The sequence below is a fragment of the Streptopelia decaocto genome (assembly GCF_964273445.1).
Source record: "Streptopelia decaocto genome assembly, chromosome: 7".
NCBI lineage: Eukaryota > Metazoa > Chordata > Aves > Columbiformes > Columbidae > Streptopelia > Streptopelia decaocto.
The window spans coordinates 60,457,498-60,482,816 of record NC_138661.1 but is presented as its reverse complement, the minus strand read 5'-3'; the positions used below and the strand labels follow the sequence as shown (position 1 = coordinate 60,482,816).

The following is a 25,319-nucleotide window of genomic DNA, read 5'->3' as shown; positions in this document are numbered from 1 at the left end:
AATATGTGGAATGGAGATCTCATCAGAAAATTGCTTTGTTGGGCGTTCAAATGGCAATCTGCATATTTTTTACCCGTTGTTTATGTAATTAAAGAAGTTAAGGGGTAGTGGAAAACTTTATGTTAATATAAAATTTCCACTTCCATATATGACACATGCTGGAAATCTTTTTTTTTTCTCTCACTTTTTTTGCAGCCAGTACAAGGCTTTGACTATGCTAAGCAACACCTAGGTCAGCAGGGAGCTGAAGATGAGGTTTTACCTGTAACTCAGGAGACTGTTGTACTTCCACTTCCAGTTAGAGATGCTCCTGCTTCCCAGGAGAGAGAAATTACTCAGGATGGGAGCACGATCAAAACTGCCCAGTCCAATGAAACAAGGAAAAGGTAGGAACTGGCATGTTTCCACAGAGGGGTGGAGTGGGGTACGTGCTGCTGGTTGCTTAGGAAAAACCTGTAAGGTTTGGCACCCCAGCTCTGCATGTGGCAGATGGTTCCTCCATGGTATATTCTTGGCATAACACTCGTCTGCACTGGATGTGTAAGATTGCTGCAAAATACAAGATAAAGTGAAGACTTCCTCTACACATGTGCAATCTGAGAAGTAAAAGGCTCTCCTATGAATGCTGGTTTTGTTACAAGGGATGAACCCAAATGAAACATGCGATCTGGAGCATGAACACTGATCACTTCTCAAATGAACCAAAAGATGGGACCTCAGCCACTGGAAGCTCCACTTATAGACTGTCACTCCAGAATTGGACCCAATGTCTTCATTAGCAGAAGGGAAAACCATAAACATACACGATATTATGGAAAACCTCTAGATCCAAAGCATCTACAGCAGGACAAAATGTTTGAGAGTGTAAGAATAGACTAGATAACATCAGTGTCTAGGGTGAAGTGTCTCTGGTTTGCAGTTTCTTCATAGTAAGTCTACAGGGTTGTAGGATCACCGATGAGAAGGTCCCCAGGAAGCTATCTGGCTCTTCCTCTTATCCACTGCAGGGTCAAATACACCACTAACTCAACTTTATCTACCTTTTTTTGAACTCTTCCAGTGATGGGATGATCACAGCCTCTTCAGGCAATCTGTACTTTGCTATCTTTCCCATTAGGAGATTTTACCTCACGTCTACTACCCTCAATTATCATCAGAATATCTGAATGTCATTATTTCTTCTCTTGTTCATCTCAGGGAAGGAAAGCAGATTATCCCTTCATCCTAGCTGTTTTGCATGTGTCAAGTCCATTTTTCCTTGATCCATTCTCCTTGAAATTAATTTAGAGTGGAAGATCATTAATTTTTTATTGCTAAAGAATGATACTGAAGGGAGCAGAGGAAAATAAAACCGTTCAGTTAACAGCCTGAATAGAGATAACAGCTGTTGTCTAGTTCAATGGCCTGAGAGTGTGGCTCACTGTCTAGTTCAGTCCTTGCTTCCTGAAGGAACTTGATGGCATAAAAGCTAAGTATCTGGGTAGTGAAGAGAAATTCTATAGAAAATCAAATGTTCATAGTTGTCACCTCGTCTTGTACTTGTCAATGCACAGTGATATTTGCCCCTTTGGAGTGGTGGAAAAGCTTGGAAGACTCTGCCCAATATTGCTGTAGGCAGTGACAGGATGCACTGAAGGGATCTGCAGCCACAGGAGGTCCCGCACTGGAAGGTGTCACCCCACGCGGCACAGGGCTGGAGGACCTGGTGCTGCTGCTCTTCATGGGGATAGACCTCTCCATTGGACAGAAGTTGAGGTTTTCCCTACAGAAAACTGGAAACAGGAGGATCCTGAGCTGGTGTCTGATTTGGCATACTTCTCTGGTTGTGTAGTAAATCACCTGGAATACAGAGAGAGCTGTCCGCAGGGAGCACCAATAGACAGAGAAGAGTAAATCAGCTGAAAACTCCCCTGGTTCCTGAGATTTCTTTGCTGGCTTTGGGCATAAACTGTTATTATGCCCTTTACTGTCAGCAATGTGTTGTTCACACCATAAATCACTTGAAAAATTGGAATCAGGTTATACAGTCTGTGTGAACCAAACAGCATTTTTCCCTTGTGGAGTCTTCCATCCTCTGATGAAATGACAAATGGAAGATGACCACGACACTGGCTGTGGTTGCTGGTGCTGGGCTACCACAGGTTAAGTCTTTGCTGGAACTGTTCTTTAAAATGTTTTGAAGCATCCTGAAAGCCATGTCTAAATACACACAAAAAATGTAAGCCACCCATATTAATTAATCCTCTAACAAAAGCGATGAAGCACTTCACTCAGTCATTTGAATGAGTGCAGAAATCCCCCTCTATTTAATCTGCACAGTTTTAAACAAATGTTGATAAACCAACTTCATCCAGAAATTCACAGGAAAATTATTATCAAATGTCTTGAACCTCACTGCCTTTCTATGCAAATAACGAAGAGTTAGTTTTGCATCCTTCAGGGTGATTACTTGAGTAAGTGAGAACATGCAGAATTTTAGTCTTTTTTCATTCCCAGGAGCTGTGCCTGGGGATGGAATTTAATAGCTTCTGAAGATGAAGAAATATTTCTTGACCTTTATGTATTTGTTCTTTCATCCAGGCTACTTTGCAGCCTGGAAAGGTCGATTTAAATCAGACTGCTATGAAGTGGCTGGTAATTGATCAGAATATCTTCTCTGATATTACCACTGGAGGAAACTTCACAGTTAATAATACGATGACCACTTAAAAGGATGAATATTTAGATTAGAGGCAGCAGAAATCACGGTGCAAGTTATCCATGCTTGCTTCTTTTCCTTGTTCCCAAGTGGAACATATTTCCTTCAGGTGTTGGTCTGTCCCTGTATGAATTTTTTTTACTGGGCTGAGATTATTAAATACATTATTTTATATATATATATATATATATATATATATATATTATTTTTTATATATATATATATATATATTTTTCCACCTAAGCAATTTTCAAAACAGAGTCCATAAGAATTACCTTTCTTATAACTTCTCCCTTCCTGTTCTGACCACAGTATATGCTTTCCGCTTATACCAGACAGGGTGGTCAGAACTGCAGGTAAATGAATGTTTCAAGCTTGAAATATAGTATTTGCAAAAATTTTTGGAATGCTTTTTACAGTTGTTTTGCTTCAGTATTGGTTTCTGGATATAAAGCCATTGTGACAGGAATAGAACTTGATTTGATTTTTGTTCTCTGTAAATGGAAGTCCTTGTGACTAAGTCTTTTTTTTCCCCCTTTGTCCCTCTGATGTAAGCTCTTTACATTATGGTGTTGTTTGCCGTGACAATTTATTGATAGCTTGCAGATAGGTGCATAAGTAACTGTACAGGTCATGTAGATAGTTTGCATACCCATTGTGGCAAGTTTCACGTGTAGAAACAACATGACACCGTGTCTGGATGTGGAGTAGCACCAAATTTAACGTTTTCTACTTTGCTCTGTTTTTCCCAACTTGTGCATTAGGATTTGAGTAATTTACCCACCCCAAAAAGAAGAGCTTGCTCCCAGTGCAGCCTGGAGTTACACTGCTCATTTATTTATTGCTCCTTGTTGGGACTGAACACTCACAGGGGTTCTACTCTGCCCTCCTCTCTCAGGGAACAGTTTCAGGGCAAGGATATGCAACGGCTGAGTAAAACAAGCATTTTCTTAAGAGTTTCAGCAAATAATGGTGCTGGTTAAGCCAGGTTATGGGCAAAAAGGAAAAGGAGAATTTTCTCATCACATTGTGTGTGCATACATGCAAAGTGAGTGAATGTTGCATTGTGGCTGACAAAACAGTTGAGTGTAAATGCAGGATAAATAATAAAGGAATTACTTTAGCCATAAATATAAAAACAAAGGGCTGCTTTATTTTAGCTGTATAAATGACACTGAATGAATAACAGGATTTTTTTGTCCTCTGCAGTGCTGCTTCTGTCATTGTGGGTGTTGTGCATTTTGATGTTGTTTGCTTTCCATGCTGCTAAGATGCCCATCAGCTCTGAGCTAATTGAGAAGTTGTGTTCTCCAACCATCACCCTGTTCCTGCCTTTACTGTGTTTCTGTGTGTGGTTTATATTCTCCTTTTGGTACAAAATCAGACTTGAAAACTCAGTGATGCAAACTGTGTGAATGGAATAACCTTGAAAGGAGGTTTATCAGGAAGAGCTCACAGCCGCCCTTGTTGCTATGGTTACTTGCAGCCGGTCCCCGAGTCAGAACGGCTCCATCATCAGCAACGGGTCGGGAAAGCCCAGCTCCAGCCGGAGCTCCCTCCAGAAAGTAATGGCACCGCAAAAAGTGACAAAAGACGAAGGAAGGAAAAGAAACGGTGAGAAGTGTTTCTTGATGAAAACTGCTTGTGGTCGCCCCTGTAGCTGTACCCACGCAGGCACCATCTTCCTATGCCTTCAGCAGTACTTGGGCATTTTCTGTTTGTAGCTTTTTTATTTTCCCTTTATCGCTGCAACCATTTCTCAACCTTGCACAAAACAGTGTGATGTTTATGCTTTGTGTGGGCCTTTGCAAAGTTTCTTCCTTTCTTTTTTTTTCTTCTTTTTTATTCTTTTTCAGTACTAGTAAAGTAATGAAGCCATGATGCTGTGTAGTAGGTGGATAGGGTTTACAGCTTGTCCTTTTTCTGTGTAGAACCCTAAGATACTAATTTCCATTACTGCTGAAGTATTTTTAAGGGTGGTTTTTTTTTTTTTGCGTAGAGCCCTAAGATATTAATTTCCATTACTGCTGTTGCTGAGCTGGCCCAGATATGATGAAGATGAATTAATTAGGTAGAAATTAATTTCAGAAAGTGAGAGACATCAGAGCTTTAACTTTTCATCTCTTATCATCTTCATCATACCTTTTTGTTATTGACACCTACTGACAGCTTTTTCTGATGCACATGTGATGTTACACTAGATGTTTTTTACCAGCCCTTGGTTGATGGTGGTGACCTTGTGACTTGAGATGTACCAGGAACATCTGAAGAGAGTAGAATGCAATCCCCTTTCTTCCTTGCTTTTGTTTTGTCTGTCTCTCTCTTTATTTCTCCTGAGTTATAGCTTTGCTTCTATAGCTATATTTTACATGTGAATAGAAAACACATTGGCTGAACCATTTGATCACTTCCCTCTAAAGGGAGGTAATTAAATTGTACGTGCTGTCATCAGATTTTGTCGTGTACACAAGCTCATAATTCTTCTTTGTTAAAAATGTGAGTGTGGATGGAAGGACTTTGGTAAAGAGAAAATCCTAGTGTTGATCTCTTCTCCTTCCTCCAGTAATTCACCTGAGTAATTTCTCTGGAGCATTCTGATGGCAACCCTGGTATCACATCGTGGCACCTCTTGATGATCATGATGCCTAATACCAAAATGTCACACAAAGGCTTTGCTGCTTTAGCAGGAATACAGAGTGATATAGAAACAGATACAAAGCACCAGAGGTGGCCTGTTCTGTACAGCAAAGTCATACTGTGTTTTTTAAGTGTCCTCTGTTTTTTCCATTCATGTGCCATAATGCACCGCATCTTGTGGGGACCATATAATTGATATAACTGTAGCACTTCATTTTAAAATCAGCTTCATTGAGATTTATGCACATTTGCAAGTTCACACAAAGAAGTCAAGTTGTTAATTTCCTGTTGTTATGTGTTTGTCACCTGTACTGCCTTCCTCTGACAGACCTGTGACTTGTCTGATTACTTCAGACCTGTAATAATAAGTATTCTGACTAGTCTTGCTCAAAGAGGCATTTTTTTCTTATAGGCAGCATAACAGTATTTCATTGTTCTATGTTTCAAAGGTCATAATTATTTTTTTCACTGTTTCAAATGTAGCTCATTTTCTGAGACAACAACATTTATCGTTTCCAGTGTTAAAAGCTGTAATTTGTGTTGTTTTTTTTTCTTCCTTACCCAGGAAGGTCAATATTCAAAAACAGTGTCAGGTGATGTTTACACATGTAGGCAAAATAATTTAGTGAAGGTATTGTATTGTTTTGTTTTGTTAGGTTTTAAATCTTCAAAGAAAATGGGTAAGAACTTTCAGTTTCTTTGTTAAAAAATTGACTAACACCTGACATCTTCTCATCTGTTTTGGACTGTAGTGCATTTCTAGAGCATATCCGTGCTACTTAAAGAAACCTTTCAATGTAGTATAAGGGAATACTGACCCTTTATTTTAAATCTCATTTTCATTATAATTCTAGCTTCAACTTTACTTCATAACAATAACTGGGCAGTTTTCAAATGATGGAGAAAAATAATAACTGCTTTATTTACATGTTTATTTTACCTTATCTCTTCTGAAAACAAAAGCCTGAATAGCATTATTATTTAACGTGGTCTATGTTGTTATTTAACATGGTCAAGGTGCTCCTTGTTAGGAGCAGCAAAGGAGCTAAATAATGATTTATAGGAAAACATCTTTGGTGTATAATCCATTCATAGTATGGGTACTTGTCGTTTGTTCATGGCAGCAGGATCTTGAGCTTCTGTGACAGAAAGGAAAAGCTGGGTTTGTCTGTTTAAAAGTGATAGTATAGCATATATAGAAAATGTGAAATAGATGGGCTGTTTCCATCTCACTGTTCTGGCTTTGAAGGGACCTGTGCATGTGACATCTTGTCTGCAGAACCCTCCTTCTGGTAGAGGCTTCAGCTACTCGTAGAGGAACTTCACTCAAATACCATGGCCCTACAAAGGGTCACCTGACACTTTCCAAGCACAGATATGAAAGGGAATAAATACATTATTCCATGGTAAAGAGATGAAGACTTATTAGCTGTATGCATATCTTTTAATATATCTTCAAGAGAGTTTCCTGACACAGCCTTTTCAGAACAGCTCCTGAGATGGAATATGTGGCCATGGGAAATGAAATGGCCTCTGCTTTACCAGAATTATGGACCTGGCCCCACATTTATTTTTCTAGGCACGTGCAGATGTGGTTTTAACTTTTCAGTTGTGTGATCTCAAATGCCTATTGAAGTTGAAATTAAAATAGCAAAAATCATGGCACTCGTTACTTTTCATCACAGAGCTTACACTTTGTTCCCCCCAGCACTATGATTACAAACACCATTGTTATCTGAGATATTTTGTTCTTTTTGCAGGGCTTTATCTTTATCCAGCATGATTAGCATCAATTGAACGTCTTGGCTGTGTTTTCCTTCCAGTTTAAGAAAGAAGCTGCTTTTCTTCTTGTTGTTTGTCTGAACCTGCTCCAGCTCTCTAGCCTGGCTCTAGGCTGACGCCTCTAATGCACATGTCTGCAAAAGCAGCAGCATATTTTCTCTGAAAAACAGTATCTTAGAACTGGAATGAATCCCTTGATGGTCACATGTTTGATTTGGGGACTCCAAGTTAGAATGGCTCATTAGTTGCCATAGTTACAGACCAATTTTAGATTCTATTTCTTGCTGACATTTAGTTACATGGGAAAATGACAGTACTGGATGTTACTTCAGTACATAAAGTCTATATGGCTTGTATAAAAATTGACTCCAAATTGAGTGTGTCAGGGCTGAGAGTGAACAATGTGAAACCAGCATAGACTGACAGGCTTGGTTTACGGACCTGATGTTTTGGAGGATCTGGAGAACTCTTAAGCCGAGTGTTATTTCTACAGAAAACACAAATAAAATATCTATTTGGATTACTATAGTGATAAATTTTGGTAAGATAATTTCATTTTTTCCCTTTTCTTGGAAAACATTTATTAGTATTTCATTTGGAAGTTTCCTTTCTAAAAGTTGAGTTGTGTTTTCATTTACTTTGGGCACTTGGTAGTGGGGTGGGGAAAGTAAGTATTAAATCCTTTTTTAAAAAGTGCCCAATTGTACATGTTAGAGGCCTGAGAGATGAATGAATCGGCCAGCAGAGGTACTGGCAATTTCTGAGATAGGTTTGTATGAGTGTGGAAAAGAACAACAGGATATTAGCACTTTCACCTATCGTTTTATCAGGCTTCATATCATTCAGAGAGAAGTGAATGATTGAATGCACAATAACTTAAAGAACTATAGTAGCCAATAGCCTACAATACCAAGTTTCCTTTCACCAGCTCCTTACAAAATGAAGGCAGTAAAAGTTATCAAGGTAATTTTTTTTCTTTTTAATTTTTTTCTTCTGTAACCTTTAAGTGTAACCTTCTGTAACCTCTTACAACCTTCCTATTGTATCATCAATAGAGCATGATTTCTTGTTTGTTTTGAGAAAAACAAAAGCTTTCATTTACTAGCAGTTCTTAACAAAGCACATGACTCCATAATTGCTCCATAAATTTGGGGCTGAGAACAACTCATATAGTGGAGCCCAGTTTTGTGCTTGAACTTCATCATCCCGAAAGGACACACATCACAGGTGAATATTTGCAAAGAGTTGAACTTGTGTAAGAAACCTTCTTTTCCTCTGCCTAGGAATCCCAGCTGGAATGCTTCTTCTCATCTTTCAAGCATTTGGATATTGTCTTTAAAAATAGATGTAACTTTTTGGAAGTCCTTCAGTCAAGGACCACACTCCTTTTTAAAATATTAGACTCTAACACTACGATTTTCTCTGTCCAGGCGGAAGCTGTCATAAATTTTTAATTCTTTTATTTCCATCTGTTCTTTGTAGAGATATCTGAAAATCAGGTGTCTGCAAGAAGAAAGTACTGAGGAGGAAAACTTGGCTGTATTATTGGCTTAACTAAAATCAAAGGAATTTTTTGATGTAACTCAGCCAAGCTACAATATACTGCTTCCTTTATTCTACAAAAGTGTGGGCCACCAGTGTTCACAGTGTCGGATGTGGCAGATCAGTGTCAGAGCCAGCTTTTCTGAATTTCTGAGCAGTTGTCTGTAGTGACTCAAATGAAATATGGCAGCAGCAAATGAATCCAGTAGCAGCGATGTAGCTGTCTGCTTTGACACAGGGGTAGCTGGAGGATCTGGTGTGCTCTAGCAAACATCCACCACCCTTCATCTGCCTTTTCTGTGATGGGGATGAAATACAATTCACAGTGGGAAGGGCTTCATCTTGCTAAATTTTGGTCCTTCAAAACTGGCTTCCTAATGTAACCTAACCAGGCAGGCTCTCTGTTGATTCCAGAGGTTCCACGGCTCATTGAGACAGATCTCCCTGCTCCAGAGGTACTTGCTTTTCTCTTTCCAGTATGGAAGCTGCATTAGAGCATATGCACAGATATTGAGAGGATTCCCTTTCATGATGCCTGTGTCTCTGAAAGGCTGAGAAATCATGGTGCTAGGAAGAATTTATGGTGTAGAGAGATGAGTCTATTCTTTTTGTCATTCGTTCCCCCATCCTGAAGCATGAGCTTCATTTGCCCCAGAAAGAGTGTCAGTGGGGATCTTCATCTCACTCTTTACACCCTCCCGGTAAACTCCTAGGTTTTTCAGGAGTCATTCCAGACATTTAATAAAATTCACTTGTTCAGCTGTGATCACTCATACCGGCACCAGTTAGTATTCTCCTTGAGCCTCCCAGAAACAATATACGTGGCTTTTTTCTTTTTTCTTTTTTTTTCCCCAAAGATTTCAGCTTGTGTGACATAGCCTGATATTTCCCCCTACTGTTTCCATTTTTTCCACTGTCTTTTTTTTGTGTGTTTGATTTAAATATAGAGAGCGCTGTGACCCTGCCTTCATCCTCCTGGTGACAGTGAACCCTTTATTTCTTCAGATATAGCCAATGCCAATTCCCACTGCTTTCTCCACTGGTTTTGGTTTGCAAGAGGCAGTAAATTATTGTAACCTATTTTGTGACATTCTGAGCCACATTTCTGAGCCTCTTCACACTCCTGCACAAGCAAAAGGTGATGATGCTCCACTGCCTCTTTTCCCAGAGAGTGAATGGGAGATAAGAACCTCCAAGCTGCCCATGCTGCATGAGTGGGGACACCCTGATGCTATATTCACAGGCATGGTAGAACTTACATAGAATAAATAAAAAATACTTTCTGCTCGGCCTTTTTTTATTGAGAAAATCTTTTTGACTGCTTTTTTAATGGCAAGAAAATACCTCATCCTATATTGCTAAGGTCCCTGTTACAGCAAACCTGTGGGGGAACTGGGATCTGCAGGTGGTTGTGCAATAGTATTTCTTAATTCACGTCTGCTTTCTCTCTGGTTGAGCTTTACTCTGCCACTTGATTGAGTCTGACAGCAGTTGTCATCCAAGCAACAGTGTGAAGAGTGTGTTGATGTTCATGCCATCAGATCCAGTGGCAGGCTGGATGGTTGTAATCTTTCACTAGTACGTCAGCATTACATGAACAGAAAACCATTTCTGCAAAGCTTTTTAAAGCTCAAAGAGCTTCTTAAAGAAGCAGCTCCTCTGTAAGTTCTCATGCTTTCCTATCTTCTTTGTATAGTCATCATCCTTGTCACTTATTTTTTTTTTTTAATTATTAAACATGCCTAGGATGGTATTCTAGAATTGCCAGCCAAGAAAAAGGTCTGATGTATTCCATACAAACATTATGAAATACATGTTCTCTTTCTGAAAGACTTTGATAAACAGATGAAGCAGATATGATTGGATGAGAATTAACCACAGGGAAAAATATCTTTGCTTCTGCTTATAAGGACAAGTATGTTCATAGCAAGTGAATGCAACAAGCAGCTAATAGAAGAGTAGACATCCCATGCATACAATTTCATAAAAAAACTGCAAATGTCAGATCAGAGATCTCAAACAACCTGCTCAGGTGACTCCTATTTCAGGATCCCAGGCAAACCCAGGTCTGCCTGCCTCAGATATGGCCTGACATTTAGCAGGCTTTGCATATGAAAAAATAATATCCAGGAGGAATAATGAGCTTCTTCTATTAGTCTGTAAGCTGTCTGCTTCTATGAAAATATAATATTTGTGCTGTTCATGAAGGACTTAGAATCACACTGTCTCACGGTTGGGTGTAATTTGGAAAGGGTGTGTGACAGTGTCTGTGTTTTCTGTTGAACTGCAGTATCTTATAGAGAGATATTGTAGTCCTGAATAGGTTCAAATACTGATGTATTTGCTTGTATTTTACTTTATAAGCTTATAAACTTGTTCAGAAGCGTATGTTTCTTAATGGCTAAGAGCTCTTGTCCATACCTTTCTGGAGATAGTCAGCTGACAAATGGAATTATTTAAATTATGTAGAATTCTTTTTTTTTATTTTTTCTATATAGACACTTTCCCTAAAATGTAAACTATTTCCTCATTGTTAATTTACATTCAGGAGTCAGGATTTCTGTTTGGTTTGTTTTTTAAGGTTTAGAAGTTGCTGTGGTTTGTTCGTGTTATAAACGCTTGCTGTAAATTCTCTCAGAAAGAGAGGGATAGGAGCAAATATTAAAATCCCCACAGTATTTGTTTCTGGTTCTCTGCCAATACAAAATATAGCAGCATGCCAATAAATGCAGATCACAGACTCTCTTTATTGCTCATTGGTGAAAAAAAGGGCAATGGAAAAACTGCTTTTATATAATAAATGCCAGTTAATGAACAAATGCTAAGCTAAGGTGGAATAGACTTTCCAATTTCTAGTCCTGTTTGGCTGTTATTTCCATGCCAATAGCACTACACTAGATGCAGAAGATGTGATCACGTTAACGAACCACATCAGAAATAGCTGTCATCTGTGATTTCTGATTCTCTTTATCCTTAATTTTTCTTTAATGAGTCTTTGAACCAGAGGATTTCTGTTTAATTAAGTAAAACTCTAGGTTTCTGAGCCTGAAATGAGGTCTGAGGAGACAACCCACACATCTGTAGCTAGTCATGCTCTCTGTGGGTGCCTGGAGATCACTGCTGAGCTCTCTTCTGAAACACTGGTGTGGAACTGCAGCTGCACTTCTTGGTGCTTTCTGCTTGAAGCAGGATACACAGAGGGTGTTTGGAAGGAATGATGTTTTGCAAGTTGATGCGTAGCAAAGGTTTTTGAGCATGTCTAGCTCAGGTGAATGCTGAGACAGGCAGCCAAGGAGAATGGATTCCGCAACTTCTTGGTACTTGGACATCTGATGAGCTACTATCCAGGCTCACCTGAGCTCTAATCATCACCAGAGACCATTTTTGTTGGTGTAAAATACAATTCAGACCAACTTTTTCTCTCTTGGAGATAGTCGTGTCACAACGAAGACACTTTGTTAGGGTAGTGTGGAAGTTTCAGCAGTGAATTACAGACAGCACCTGTCTTCCAGAACCACATCTGGTGACTTACATGAGAGCTGAACTGACTCAAAATGCCCCCAGGGAAGAACATCCATGGTTCACTTTTATCCTCGTTGCAATGTAAATGCCTTCCTGTTCAAGTGCTGTCTGTGACAGGCAAGTGTCTCTTCGTTCACCTGGTTTTGCTGATGTGATGTCCTGGTGGCACGGTCATCAGTGGGAGCCCAGCAGTTCATTTCAGTGAGCCAAGCTGGTGATCCGCTTGCTCTGGTGAGCATTCATATTCAGAGTGTTTGAACAACCCCGGGAGGGATGAGAGGATTTCAGACCCACTAAAGACTCTGTCATATTTGGACAGTTCTGTGGAGCCAGAGGGACAATATTTAATGACAGAGTGATTGAACCCATATATTTCTCAAAAGTTCAAGTAGTGTCAGCTCCAGTCCACACTGACTACAGACAGAAAGATGTGAAGTTACTCAGTGGTTCATATTTTATGACTGTCAAATATTTTCTTAACAAAATCACTGGCTGTCTAATTTATACAAGTCCATTGTAATTTGTGCAGTGATTAAATATTAAAACAGAGTGTATTTTCAGAGGAAATAAATTTAGAGCAGACCACTTTGTTCTTTAGCAGAGGATCTCTGCTCCTGTCAGTTAGGAGATGGAGCGAACATTCTTCCCTCTAATAGCATAATTATTCAAAAATGTTTGCAAGAATCTCTTTGTAGAATTTGTGATCATGCTTTAGAATCATTCTTTTATTCCAAAATGAGGATAAAAGGTTTAAGATTCAACAGCTGCCAAGGTGATGCAGATTTACAAACAAAATCTGGGGGAGGAAGGACCCAACTATATGTGAAAAAGTTATCCGTTTATATAGAAATCTAAAACTAACAATGCTTCACCATGCCATTTACTTTTAAAGATTTTCAGAAGCCTTCTCCTGTGTCTTAAGAAATCTTGATGGTTTCACTTTACGGTCACTTGAGGTACTGCTTTGCAAATTAAAAATAACAAACTTGGACACCATCAGTTCCTTAAGCGTATTTTAAAACACAACAGTAATGCTTTCATTTTAACAGATGGCATTTTTAGCATTAATAACTTTTGCTAAAATCAGTAGGTTTATTTTTCAGATTTTGAGAATGCTCATGCTTTTGCAGCATGAGACAAAAAATCTGCAGTCTTGGGTTAGATCAGATGTAATTACTGATGCCTTGGCACGTGGAGGCTCGTGTGTCTTTGTATGTATAATGTCTTTTCCACATGAAACCTAGGAAGATATGTACTTTGACTTCCATTGTCATTTTCATACCATTGTCCGTCATTGTTTTTCTCTCTCTCTTTTCCCACCCCCCTCCCCGTCTTATTAGTGCAGACTGGAAATCAAGCTTCTTTGAGGGAGTTCCAGATAATCCTTTGAATACATAATGTTATCTAATCTAATGGGATTTTTTTCCAGTGTAAAGGTCTCCCAGGTCTGCTCCTCGAGTACTAAGCACATCATTAACCTAAAGTATGTGCTTGCTGAATTTCACCTTGAACATACAGTACAAATATCTGTGTCTTTATGCTGAATAAGTTTGATGTGCTTTAGTGGCTGTAAGTGATGAAGAGGAAGGAGGCATTCTCTTTGATAACATTGCCAAATCTACCATTGACCCCTTCGACACCTCTTCTGGATCGGTACAGCTGATTGCTATCAAACCCGTGGCTCTACCTGCTGTTCACGCTGCATCAGATAGGAGCCAGGAATCCGCCATCATTAATGGAGAGGTAAGGACTGTCTGATAATGTCTCCAGCAGTTTCCTTGGCTACATCCACAGATGGAACAATCTTAAGGCTGTTAGAGTTGAGGATTCGTAGGAGCTTTTCACTCTGATGCTATATAAAGTCCTATTAACATTGTGGGTTCAAAGGTCTGAGAATTTAAAATCTGCTCTTTCACAATGCAGCTGTAAATGTACGGGACTTCAGAGGGGCAATTTTTCTATATTCCTACCTTCCATATATTCTTCTATTGCATTCATTTTAACAAAACGAATAATGAAGCCAGAGAGCAGAATAAGATCTTTGTCTACGTGAATTCTGTGGCTGAGCATGGAAATGTATAGATCATCTGGGTGCCAAGCTGATGTTTCTATACTGAGCAATACATGTCATTGAGAGCAAGAAGGGATGCAACAGGACCATGGCTTTGCTCAGTCTGCACTCCAGTTGTTTCCTGGGAGCAAAACAGGATGGCACAAAGCGTCTGATTCAGGTGCTGGCCAAAACCTATACTTTAGCTCCAACTCTTGTGTCAGTATTCATATTTTCATGTAGATTAGATCAAGACTGATCCATTTACAAAGGACTGAGGCTTTTATACAGTTGTTAAACATGATGGGGACAAATCAGAGTTTGCAAACTCACACTGCAAGTCATTTAAAGATCAGCCAGGATCTCCCTGGTGTTGTTTAAAAGCAAGAGGGACGGCTGCTGCCAGAGACACAGTAAAAGAGGTGTCATCAGGCTTCTGGTATGGGCCTGGATTAGTGCTGTCTGTTGTGCTCCATTTCATACCTGTATTTTAAGCCCTGATGTGCCACATAGTTTCCAAACTTGGAAAAAGGCTTATTTAGATTTCAGCATCCATTTTCTGTAAGTCAACAGGCTAACACTCCGAGTGCTATGTGCTTTTTTGTCCATGCATTTCTTGACATTTGTGAGAAGACTGTAGTATTTGACTCTGGAAGAAGAAGGCCCAAGTAAATTGTTCATTTCCATGTAACTGACAATTTGAAGCAGGAGGGAAGTTTTTTCTCAATACTTAGGAGCATCTATGGGACCTGACCTGTAGCAGGTCAGGCCAAGCATGTTTATTTAAGGATCCTGTCTCTGACAGGGGCTCATAACAGATTTATAGGGAAGCATATAAATAAGAGGAATATATGACGATATTTCCCTGTAATTCTTCCCCAGCCATCAGCGATGACTTATTTAAGTTTTTGTGTAGTGAGGGGCGATGTCTCTATACTTTAGGGACCCTACAGAAGAGTTTTCATTGGTGGGTTCTCCCCGTGCTGCCCAAAAGCAAGCATGGTGTTGGGTCATGCCAACTGGCTAACATCATTGGTGTTTTTCTTCAGTGGGTGTATCTGAGTCACTGTTGTGATGGTACATAGTTTTTAGGCTAAAATTATTTAACCATCTGCCAAGCCATAAAAATGCAGCGACTCTGTTCACTTGCAGTTCCTCGCTGCTTACAGATGGCACGGTGTGGGACAAGAAGCGCTCTGTAAGATGACACATGCGGCGTATCAAACACACTAACAATACTGTTTGGAAGTAGCTAGCCCAGCACCAGCCTTTAAACGTCTTCTTGCATTTTAGGTGAACAAGGCTTTGAAGCAGAAGTCCGATATAGAACATTACCGCAACAAGCTGCGCTTGAAAGCCAAGAGGAAAGGGTACTATGATTTCCCACAGGTTGATAACAACAAGGGGCTGACAGAGAGAAAAAGGATGTATGAAAAAAACCAAAAAGAACTTGACCACATTTTGGATCCAGATGCAGATGTCTCATCTCCATTTGCTGAGCCTAAGAGCAGGTAAGACTTTTTAGATGTAGTTCTTCATCTGGGAGGAAAGTTGATGTCCAGGGTTTGTAGGGAATCAAAGGCGCCATTCTTAATGAGCCAACTGTTTGCTGTATGGTCAGCTGGTCCCTCCTACGTTATGAAGAAAATTCACATAACCCATGGTTATTTATTAAAGTGTGTTATCTGGTAAAACTGCAATGTGGTTAGAAAGAAATGGAAAGACAAAAAAATAAGGGGACTGTTGCAAGATCTTGTGAGTTATTTTCAAAATAAGATAGAAAAAGTGGTAGTAATTTTTTTAGTAATACTGAGAGTGGACTTAAGCTAGGAATTTAGCACCTGAATTTGTCCTTTTCCGAAGTTCAGTGGTGTTATTATTTTGTCATTATATATAACTATTGCTGTAGGCATAAGTTAACACAACTAGTATATTGTCTATGTACTTCGGTAAGTCTTGCAGGGTTATCTGTAAGGATGTATGTGCATACCTGTTATTGGTGATCTTCCCGTGCCTTTAACAGAGAAAGTCATAATTTGCTTATCTCTGCTGTGAAGCTGTCGTATTGTATAACGGCACTAATGTTTCATTAACACTTCATGGACTCTTGAAGATGGCACACCAGCAGTACTCCTCTCCCTCTTTTAGAAACGAGAAGGGAGTGTACATGCTGCTTCTGCCTTAGCCTACAGTGGGTGGCTCGGTGGATCTGCTCCATTGCTGGTGCTCTCTAAAGCACAAGGTCACACATTGACAAGAGGCGATCATGCCAGTCCTGCTTCAGGAATGGCACAGTGTGTAGATTGCTCTTCCTTAGGGGTGGTGGAGGTGTGAAGGACCATGAGAGAGCGTGTTTGCCATTGCACCTCACACCTTGAAGGCTCTGGTTCTTACTGTGATTATCGGCCAGCAGCAGCTGGTCCATGAGAGAAAAAGGGATATTGAAGTAGCTTTCCTCTGAAAATGGCCCTCATGCCTGGTGGTATAATCTTGCATCCCATCTCCTGGAAAGTTCAGACCAAAGTTTTCCTATGAGCATAAATCATGACTGCAATTTAAGCATTGGTTGTGACACAGTCTTTGCACACAGTGCAACTTCAGCAATTACCCTTGAAGCACAGAGATGAAAGAGACTGTAATGGCAAATATAAAAGCAGTGTGGCTCAGAATATGGGCAAAAGCTCTGATCAGAAGAACTTCTATAGGTCTCGAGTTAAACAACTGTGGGATACTGCCCTTGATGGGCCATTTCCCAGGGTTGCACTGGTCAATGAAGAAAAAAAGGTGCTGACTTAACTGTATATTACATCCTTGCTGTGGAAGGTCTGGGGCATCATTTCCTTGTGCAGCTTTCCAGTGAGGGAGGAATAAATTGCTCCAGGTGCACTGAAAAGGTAAGATACCAAAAACTCTGTACAGAGCAGTCCTGCTCTGTCTGCACAATCTGTCCTGAAGATATAGATGAAACAGTAGAAACTTTAAGATGTGTGCTGTATGTATAGTGCAGGACTGAGGCATTACTTTGGATATTTGTTACGTGTCATGTACCACGCTGGAAATGTTTAAAACATTGCACACGAAGCTTTAATGCTAGCCATCTGCATTTTGTTAAATATACTGATGTTTGTTTGTTCATGTGCCAATGTGCTGAAAGGTCCTGATACACATTTGTTTTCTGCGTCTTTTCTGATGTGTTGTGTAAACCTGTCATAGTGTATTTGAGATAGTGATCACTGGCATGATATAAACTGCTTGAAGGCAGGTATACTGCTATAGAGGAATGATTTCATTGTGTAGCTAAACCATAAAAGGCTGACTGCTGCATCTACTTGTTAAATATATAGTCTGCATCCCTACATGGGAAGAGAGAAGAACCATTTCTGCAGTTTCTGTAAAGACATGAAGCATTTAATGAACTTCACAGATGTTGCAGATGTTTCCAAGCAAACCAATTCCAAAATCTATGCTAAAATTTCCATACAAATACCCAGAAATGGGCTTGATACACTGCAACACACATGACACCATTATTTGCTTCATTTTTTGAATTAATAATAACATTGCTAATATGGCGCACTGCTGGAGGAAAACCTTGAATAATACTACAAGGTAACATGGGGTTTGGTTATTTTTAAATGAATCAATACAATTGTATTTCCATAATGAAATAAAATTGATTTTAAAGCGATCTAGGTTAGCATAAAATTTAAAAGATTTTATTTCTAACTTTTTCTGCTGTGTATCATTGTTGGTATCATTACAGTTACAGCAATTAAAATCTCAAAAATTGTCTTTTTTTAAAATAATATCACTTAGGAGTAAGTCTAAGATTTTGAAGTTTCTGGGGAGAAGGTCTATTCCACTCTTTTCTGTTTTGCATATATTCCATTAACTTAAATCACATTATTAGACCATTTCCAAAATCTATGAGAAAAAAAGATGCAGTTGATTACATTGTTCAGGATCATCTTTACATTTTGGATTTGTGCTAAATTATATTTTAAAGTGATTTACAAAACATCACCACTAAATAATGTTATTTGTTCAAGAACAAACAGCTTTGTGCTCTTAGTACCTTTGAGTCTTCTGTATGGTAAAATTCATGTTTTAAAATGTTCTAGTTGTGTTCCCAGAAGGCACTTGCTAACCCATTTGAATGCCAGTTGTTAGCGTTCATACCTCCTTTCTCATTAGTAAAAGTTTCTTAAATGAGCTAATTGGCAATCTCAAGGCAATTTTTAAGAGTCTACTGATGATACACGCTATTCTGGGGTTTGCTTTAGTAGTTTCTAATGAGGTCAAGAATCTGCATGTATTAGAGAGCTGTATATTTGAATCCCTCAGAAAATATATCACAACTGCATCAACTAAGTTATGGACCTATTGTAAAATGTGTATGAAATTTTAGAGACCTTTAATATAGGAACATAAAGATTGTCAGATCTGATTAGCCTTAGCATAACCTAGTTCCCCATGTTTTCTGGCAATACTGACACTATAGTCTTGAAAGAAAAAAAGATAAGGCACTTTAATTTATTCAGGATTATATATAGAGGGGAAATTTGTTCTAAAACCCCTGCTTTTGCTCTGCTTTGGCAGTGCAATTGGGACTTTCAAACATGAGCATGGAGATTTGTGATTAAAAGTCACGCAGAAGTTTTTGAAAGTTGCTTGAAAATTAAGTATATGCTTAAGTACTTTTTCGTTTGTTTTGTTTGTTTGTTTTTGTTTGCTTGCTTATTTGTTTTTTAGTTGATTCTGATAAGGTAGATGTCTGTCTTCCTGGATTACTGCAAATCAGTTTCTATTGCTCTAATCTGTCAAGGCATAAAGTTCTGTTGACCAAATCTGTAATATCTGAAGAATTATTTCTTCTTATTACTGAAATCATTTGGACTGCATTGTCTTTTTATTTCATTGATGGCTCTTGAGAGGTTAAACCATGAAGTCTTTGTAACTGCTGAATGGAACAGAAGCTACTTAATGTGTTTTCCTCTTATGTCACTTACAGAAATGGTCTTAGGCTTTTAAGTATCTCAAATATTGTAGTAGATGTCTTTGTAATCAGTTCAGAAAATCTCAAGCATTTCCAAATCTGGATACCCTATTTTTACCCCACTTATTAACTGAAATAGATCTCTCAGCCACAGGCTCACTTAACTTTAATACAAGCATTTTCTTTGCCCTTCTGTCAAACCTTAGCACAAGACTGTATTTTTCTCTCAAGTTACCTGGCAAGCATAAGAGAATGTTGGAAGAGTCACCCAAGTCTTCTCCTTTTGGCAGCCCCTTTCAGATTTCTGCTTTTGACTCTTCTTTGATTCCCAAAATTTATCAATCATGGCAGAAAGTCTGTTGTGCTCTGGCTGATGTTTATTGCCTTGCTGTAGCCTCCAAATCATCCTAGCGCTGCGTTGAACCCCCTACCACAGCAGCAATCTTGTGCTAAGATTTGATTGAAGGGCAAAAAATGCCCTTTTAAAACTTGTCTAATGTAAGAGTGTCCTTGGATGAATGCGATACACTAAGGTTGTTTTTACTTTCTCAGGAATAGGTGAGCAAAATAATGTTGTGGACACACAACATTGCTGCAACATCGCTACTTGGGTAGTACTACCTACCCAAGACAACCTTGTGGAAAAAAGGAATAAGTGTACGTTTCCAGTCAGTCTGTGAGGGTTAGTTGAGAACTGCTGGCTTCAGTTGCCAGAGGAAGGGACAGTTTATCCTGGCAGGTGTGGATAGCCATCCATCTGACCTAAGTGCAGACACTGAAGAAGCAGGTCGCTTCCAAATCTGTATTGTTGCACCTTTGCTATATCTCTTACTATTTTTGCTAAGCATAGTGACCAGGGCTGGTCCAGTGGCCCCCAGCTTGTGTTGGGGATCCATCTGATAGCACAATGCAAGTATTCAGGTGTAACTCTTACCTTACAAACAGAGATTGAAAGTGTGAATTCAGATTTAATAGTGCAACTTCTCTTACTTTACTATGAATGTCATCAGGTCCCCTATGCAAAATGAGCAACACATGGACATGTTAGATGACCTGATCTACTTGTAATATTTTGGATAGAATAATTGCACAAAGCAGAAAAAGAGCATGACTTGGCAAAGATAACTTTGTGTCAGGCTTTAACAACAGTGTAGTCACTGTGTTAATAAATGAAGCTGGCATGTCATTATTTGATTTGTCACAGATCTCCAATGGGAAGATTGCTTCCCTGGGAAAATTACTAATGGCCAGATACACTATGAGAACAGCATGTCCTGAACTTCTTTGGTTTAGATGTAGACTTCTTAAAAGATGCAGCTTGATGAAGCATGAATTTTCTGTATCACGACTTGGCAACCACTCCTGAAGAGTTTATGTACAGATATGTTCTGTGTCTTACATAGAAATGCTATATAACAATAACAAGGAAAGAAATGGTTGCATTGGAAAGATGACAGGATATTTTGACTATTGAGGTATATGCCATCTTTCAAAGACCTTTGCAGCTGAGCTCACAGTGGTGAAAGCTCAGTGCCTGGGGATGCCTGTGCCCCAGTGCTGCTCCAAAGCGGTTTAATCCCAGGGAACACAGCTCTCTGGTAAAGTTGTGGCCAGCTACCAAACCGTCTGTTTAAAAACAGCATCTTGCAAGCAGTTCCCTCCCACTCCCATCTCTCTTCATGTTGGCTTTGCTGGGTGTTTGTTTCAGTGGAGCGTTATTCTGCTTCTCTCTTGTTGCTCAGGATCAGCAACCAAAATCTTTGCTCCCTGTCTGAGTGTATGGGAGGTCCTATTATTTTTTAATAATAGCATCTATTTATTTTTTACTAATTTGAATCATATCAGCTAAGGTTAAAAGGGTTCTGATATCTTTTTGGGTCATATTTCATCTGATAAGCTCCCACATATGATGTCCATGTGTTTTCCTTGATTTATTTTTCTTAACAATAAACAAAATTAATGATCTCTTAAATAATGTCACTGATTTCTAGCACTTCCATATACATAGAAAGTATATCCTGTAATAAAGTGGCATTTTTATGAACCTTGTCATTTTAGAGTAAAGGTGAGTATTGAAAACTGCTGCCAATAACTTCTTTTGTTTTCTTTTTTTACTGTTTTCTTGTTTCATATTTTCTAGGCAACCGATAAAGAACTCAGTGTACAGAAGCAGACAGTCATTGAACAGTCCTAGCCCAGGAGAAACTGAGATGGATCTTCTAGTGACTCGAGAAAGACCTAGACGTGGAATCCGTAACAGTGGATATGACGTAAGTTTATCAGATATATGCAGTGAAATTTGCTCAGCAAAGTCTTAACTTGTTCCTAAAACCAGGAAACTACTGATAAGCTACAAGCCAGAGTGCCACTGGACATTTAATGTTATAGTACGTTATGTGCTCTCAGCATTCTGGAAAAGGCTCAGGATACTCAGAACACAGACTCTTTCATGTACTTTGTCACTGTACATCTTTTTACAGTCTGACCTTGAAAAAAAACATTTGGCCCAAAACTCATTATTTGCCAAAGTATTAGATTTGGAATTTATATACTTCTTCAAGGTATGCAGCCACTTAAATGATACTGAGCTTATTTTCATTGCAATTAAAATCATCTGTTCTGTACCCCTGATGCTGCTGTCTTGATTCAGAGGAATGGACAATCAACTTCTGGGAATTTCAGTAAAGTCCAGATGTCAGTGTTCTGTGGAAATCCCCTAGGAACGATATTATCTTCTTACAACAGCAGAACTGGGAAAGTTTTAAATAGGTGAATGTCAAAACCGGCCAGAGGAGATGCTGGTCTATGTTCCAAGGAACTTGCGCGGCCAACACAAAACTAGGTTAGTTGTCCTGTGCAGTCTGAACATGTACTGGGTACAAGTTGGCGCTGTATGGACCCAGAATGAGGATAAAAATAGTCACCACAATGGGGTAATGTAAAATGTCTCAGTCCTTTGTCACGTGTACAAAAAGTGTAGCTCAGCCATCCCTGAAGATTAGTCTAAACTATTCTGGAAAATAAAGTTCATCTGGTGGTTGTTCATCCTCTAAGTTCTATAGAGGACAAGCATTTTGTGTGGGGCTTAATTGTCAACTCTCTCAGCTGCCAGAGAGGGATGCGTTTTTAGCAAGGTGAAGGAATGTACCAAGGTCAGGGAATGTGTTCAGGGAAGTTTAAATCTTTTACAGAATTCTTTGGGGCATGTTGTAGGTGTCACATTTCTTAAACGATTTCCTGCATGTGGACACTTCCCATCAGATTGCATGAGTCATGTTGTGCCATGTAACCAGGATGACTGGTTCACTGCTTCCTGAGGCATTAGAATACACTGCTCTAGCCTGAAAAAGAACAGTATAACCCTTTAAAAATAGGTGTTACATTTTGCAAGAAAAAAGTTTTTCTTCTTTTATCCCATTTAAATGTTTCCTTTATTATTGGTGCTTTCTTAGGTAATAAAAACATTGCCAAGCCATCCTTTCCACTGCATCCTGAGAATTGTATGTTTCTAGAAAGCAAGGGATTTTTTTAACATGCTAATAAAAGGTAGTGTTTCATAGGTGGTATCTTCCTGAAATGAATGTTGAAAACATTCTGGGAGCAGGCATGGCCTCCTGCTATTAGTTCAAAATATTTAAAAAATATATTTTAATATATTGTGTTTGTTATATATAAAATATAATTTAAAGAAAAATTGTTAAAAAGCTTGAAAGTAGATTAATGAGCTTATGCAGGTTCTGAAATGTCCTAAAAATAATTACAACTCTGAGATCTGTGCACATCACAAACAAGTCTGCTTTTGCCTTTCTTTTAACATTCCAGTTGAGCAAGTTGTCCATGGCATAGCCTTTTTTACTGATAAGTTATATAAAATCCCTTTTGCTCAATGTGCTGCAGATTCACTGCAGTGCACCTCTTCTAACTCTGAATGTGTTTCCTGCCTGAAAGCAGAGAAATACCAGGGGAAAATGGGACAGGATATCGAAATTTAGTTCCCAAGCCTCAGCTTGCAGCGTGGGCTGGTTTCCCTCGCTCCCGTTTGAGGCTCCTCAAAGCTGTGCTGAGCGTCTGACAGGCTCGGTCTCCCTGGATACCCATGGATGGGCACTTATGTCTATATTTATGGAGGGAATTCATATGGAACTCACCAGTGGTGCAACTAAACATCTCTGTAAATCTGATCTCTGCAAATGTGTGAAAAAGGGCTGATTTGTATGCTGAATCTCGTGTCCTTTCTTTTTTATACAGTAACATCCAATACCATTTTTTGACATCTAATTTGTTCTTCTAGAGGTTCCAGCCTTCTCAGAGTCCTGCTAACAACTTCCTCCAGTATGTTGTTTAGCAGCAAGTCCTGCCAAAGAATAGTGAAACTTGTGTTTTATAAGCAGTTCCAAATAATTAAATTCATGAATCAAATAGCTCATATTATCTTCAAGTCATGAGGATTTTTTATAGAATAACAAATTACTTTTATTTTCTTTTTTGAGATGTTGCCAGTATGCCCAGATTATGTGTTGAGGTTTCTCTTCCCAAATGTGTTGTGAGTTTATTTATTTTTATTTTTTTTTAAGAAAAGAGACTAAGATCCCCCAGATTCTTTAAAAAAACTCTTAAGAACTGCCAGATTCATATGCACAACCAAATAATGAGAATTTTTGATCTGCATGATTTTGCTTTGTCCTTTAAATGGGAGAGAGAAGTAAGAGCTCAGAAATCTGCCATTCCATACTACTGATTTTTTTTGTGTGTCTTTTTGGTTCCCCTTACATAAAATATTTCTAATATTTCAATTATAGTTTTCTAAAAAATATTTCATTCCTTATAAGTATTTTTTGTGATATTTCTCTGAATTGTGGTTCTGTTTCTCAGAGCTAAAATCTGGTAATGATATAAGGTCAATAATTACAATCCTTTCTGTATATAATATGTAGCTTTTGCATTATTTTGGAGTGCACGTTCTGCTGTTTGATATTTTGAGTGTATTACTTGCCCTTATAGCACCATTTGTAGGTGGATTATTATTGAACAATTCTATCTTTCAATTTTAAATAATCCCAACAGATTTTAGTATCATCACCTTCACCTAGAAAGTAGATTAAGTGAACTTTATTAACATGTTTATTATGTCCAACACACTTACAGACAATGGTGGGTACAGTAAATGCTATAAGGAAAGGGTCTAGAACCACTAGACTGCCAATGAGATCTGTGCTAGGGCAGAAAATATTTAGGCTGTTTTAGGTGTGTAAAATCAATAAAATTATCTCATTATACACGTTTAAGAGATCAATATGCAAAAGAATTTACTGGTATAATTTTAGAGATATAGTTAAATGAATGCAGCTCCTCAAAAAGCTTACAGATAATTGCTCACTTGAAGAATTTTACAGAAATAGTAGCAGCAGCAGTTATGCCAGTAGTATATAAAGTTTGTCTCTCAATACGGGACTTTATTTGCCTTCTTCATGTAATTCCAGTTCCTTGTATTACATAGTAACTGTGTTTGAGCAATATCCAGATTTTTATAATGACAATGTTAACTTATAATGGCATCTATTTATGATACTTATGTATTTCAACTGATAGGAGAGCAAATGATATACATCAGAAAGTGACAGGATGAATTCAAATAAATTTTAGAACTTGAGGAAAAGTAATGGCCACCAGTCTCCTCCAAAATCTTCATGCCAACTTTTGTATTCATAAATCAAAGCTGACTAAATGTTGACTGCTAGTATGCATCATTTATTCACGTAATATATTTTAGACATTCTGTAGAGGTCTAAAGGCTTCACCAAGGAGTTGTAGTAGATAATCTGATTTATTTCAGCATTGGGTACTAGTAGGTCTCTTGTGGGATTCCACTCACTGACATTTGTACAGTCATAAAGACATAGAAGAATCATGGTTCTTAATCACCCAGCTTGGACACTATGATTTCAGAGATTCTTGGTTTGCACTTCTACAAACTGCCTTTGCATTTTATAGCCAGACTTCTAAAATCTACCTGATTTTCATTTACCCTACCCTATAACAACACAAATAACAATGGAATGAAAATGCAGGAAGAAAATGAAGGGAAGCTATTT

The 25,319-nt window shown here is 38.6% G+C and overlaps 1 protein-coding gene across 1 annotated transcript in view; it reads left to right on the top strand.

Annotated features, from left to right (window-relative positions):
• KIAA1549L (KIAA1549 like) overlaps positions 1 to 25,319 on the top strand; it is a gene marked incomplete at both ends in the record, with an annotated part of 127,992 nt that overhangs the window by 83,905 nt on the left and 18,768 nt on the right. The window contains 5 exons of the mRNA XM_082057864.1: positions 196 to 386; positions 4,185 to 4,312; positions 13,746 to 13,924; positions 15,525 to 15,742; positions 21,368 to 21,497. Of these exons, the coding sequence (XP_081913990.1) occupies positions 196 to 386; positions 4,185 to 4,312; positions 13,746 to 13,924; positions 15,525 to 15,742; positions 21,368 to 21,497 (846 nt within the window). The remainder of the gene's footprint in view (positions 1 to 195; positions 387 to 4,184; positions 4,313 to 13,745; positions 13,925 to 15,524; positions 15,743 to 21,367; positions 21,498 to 25,319) is intronic.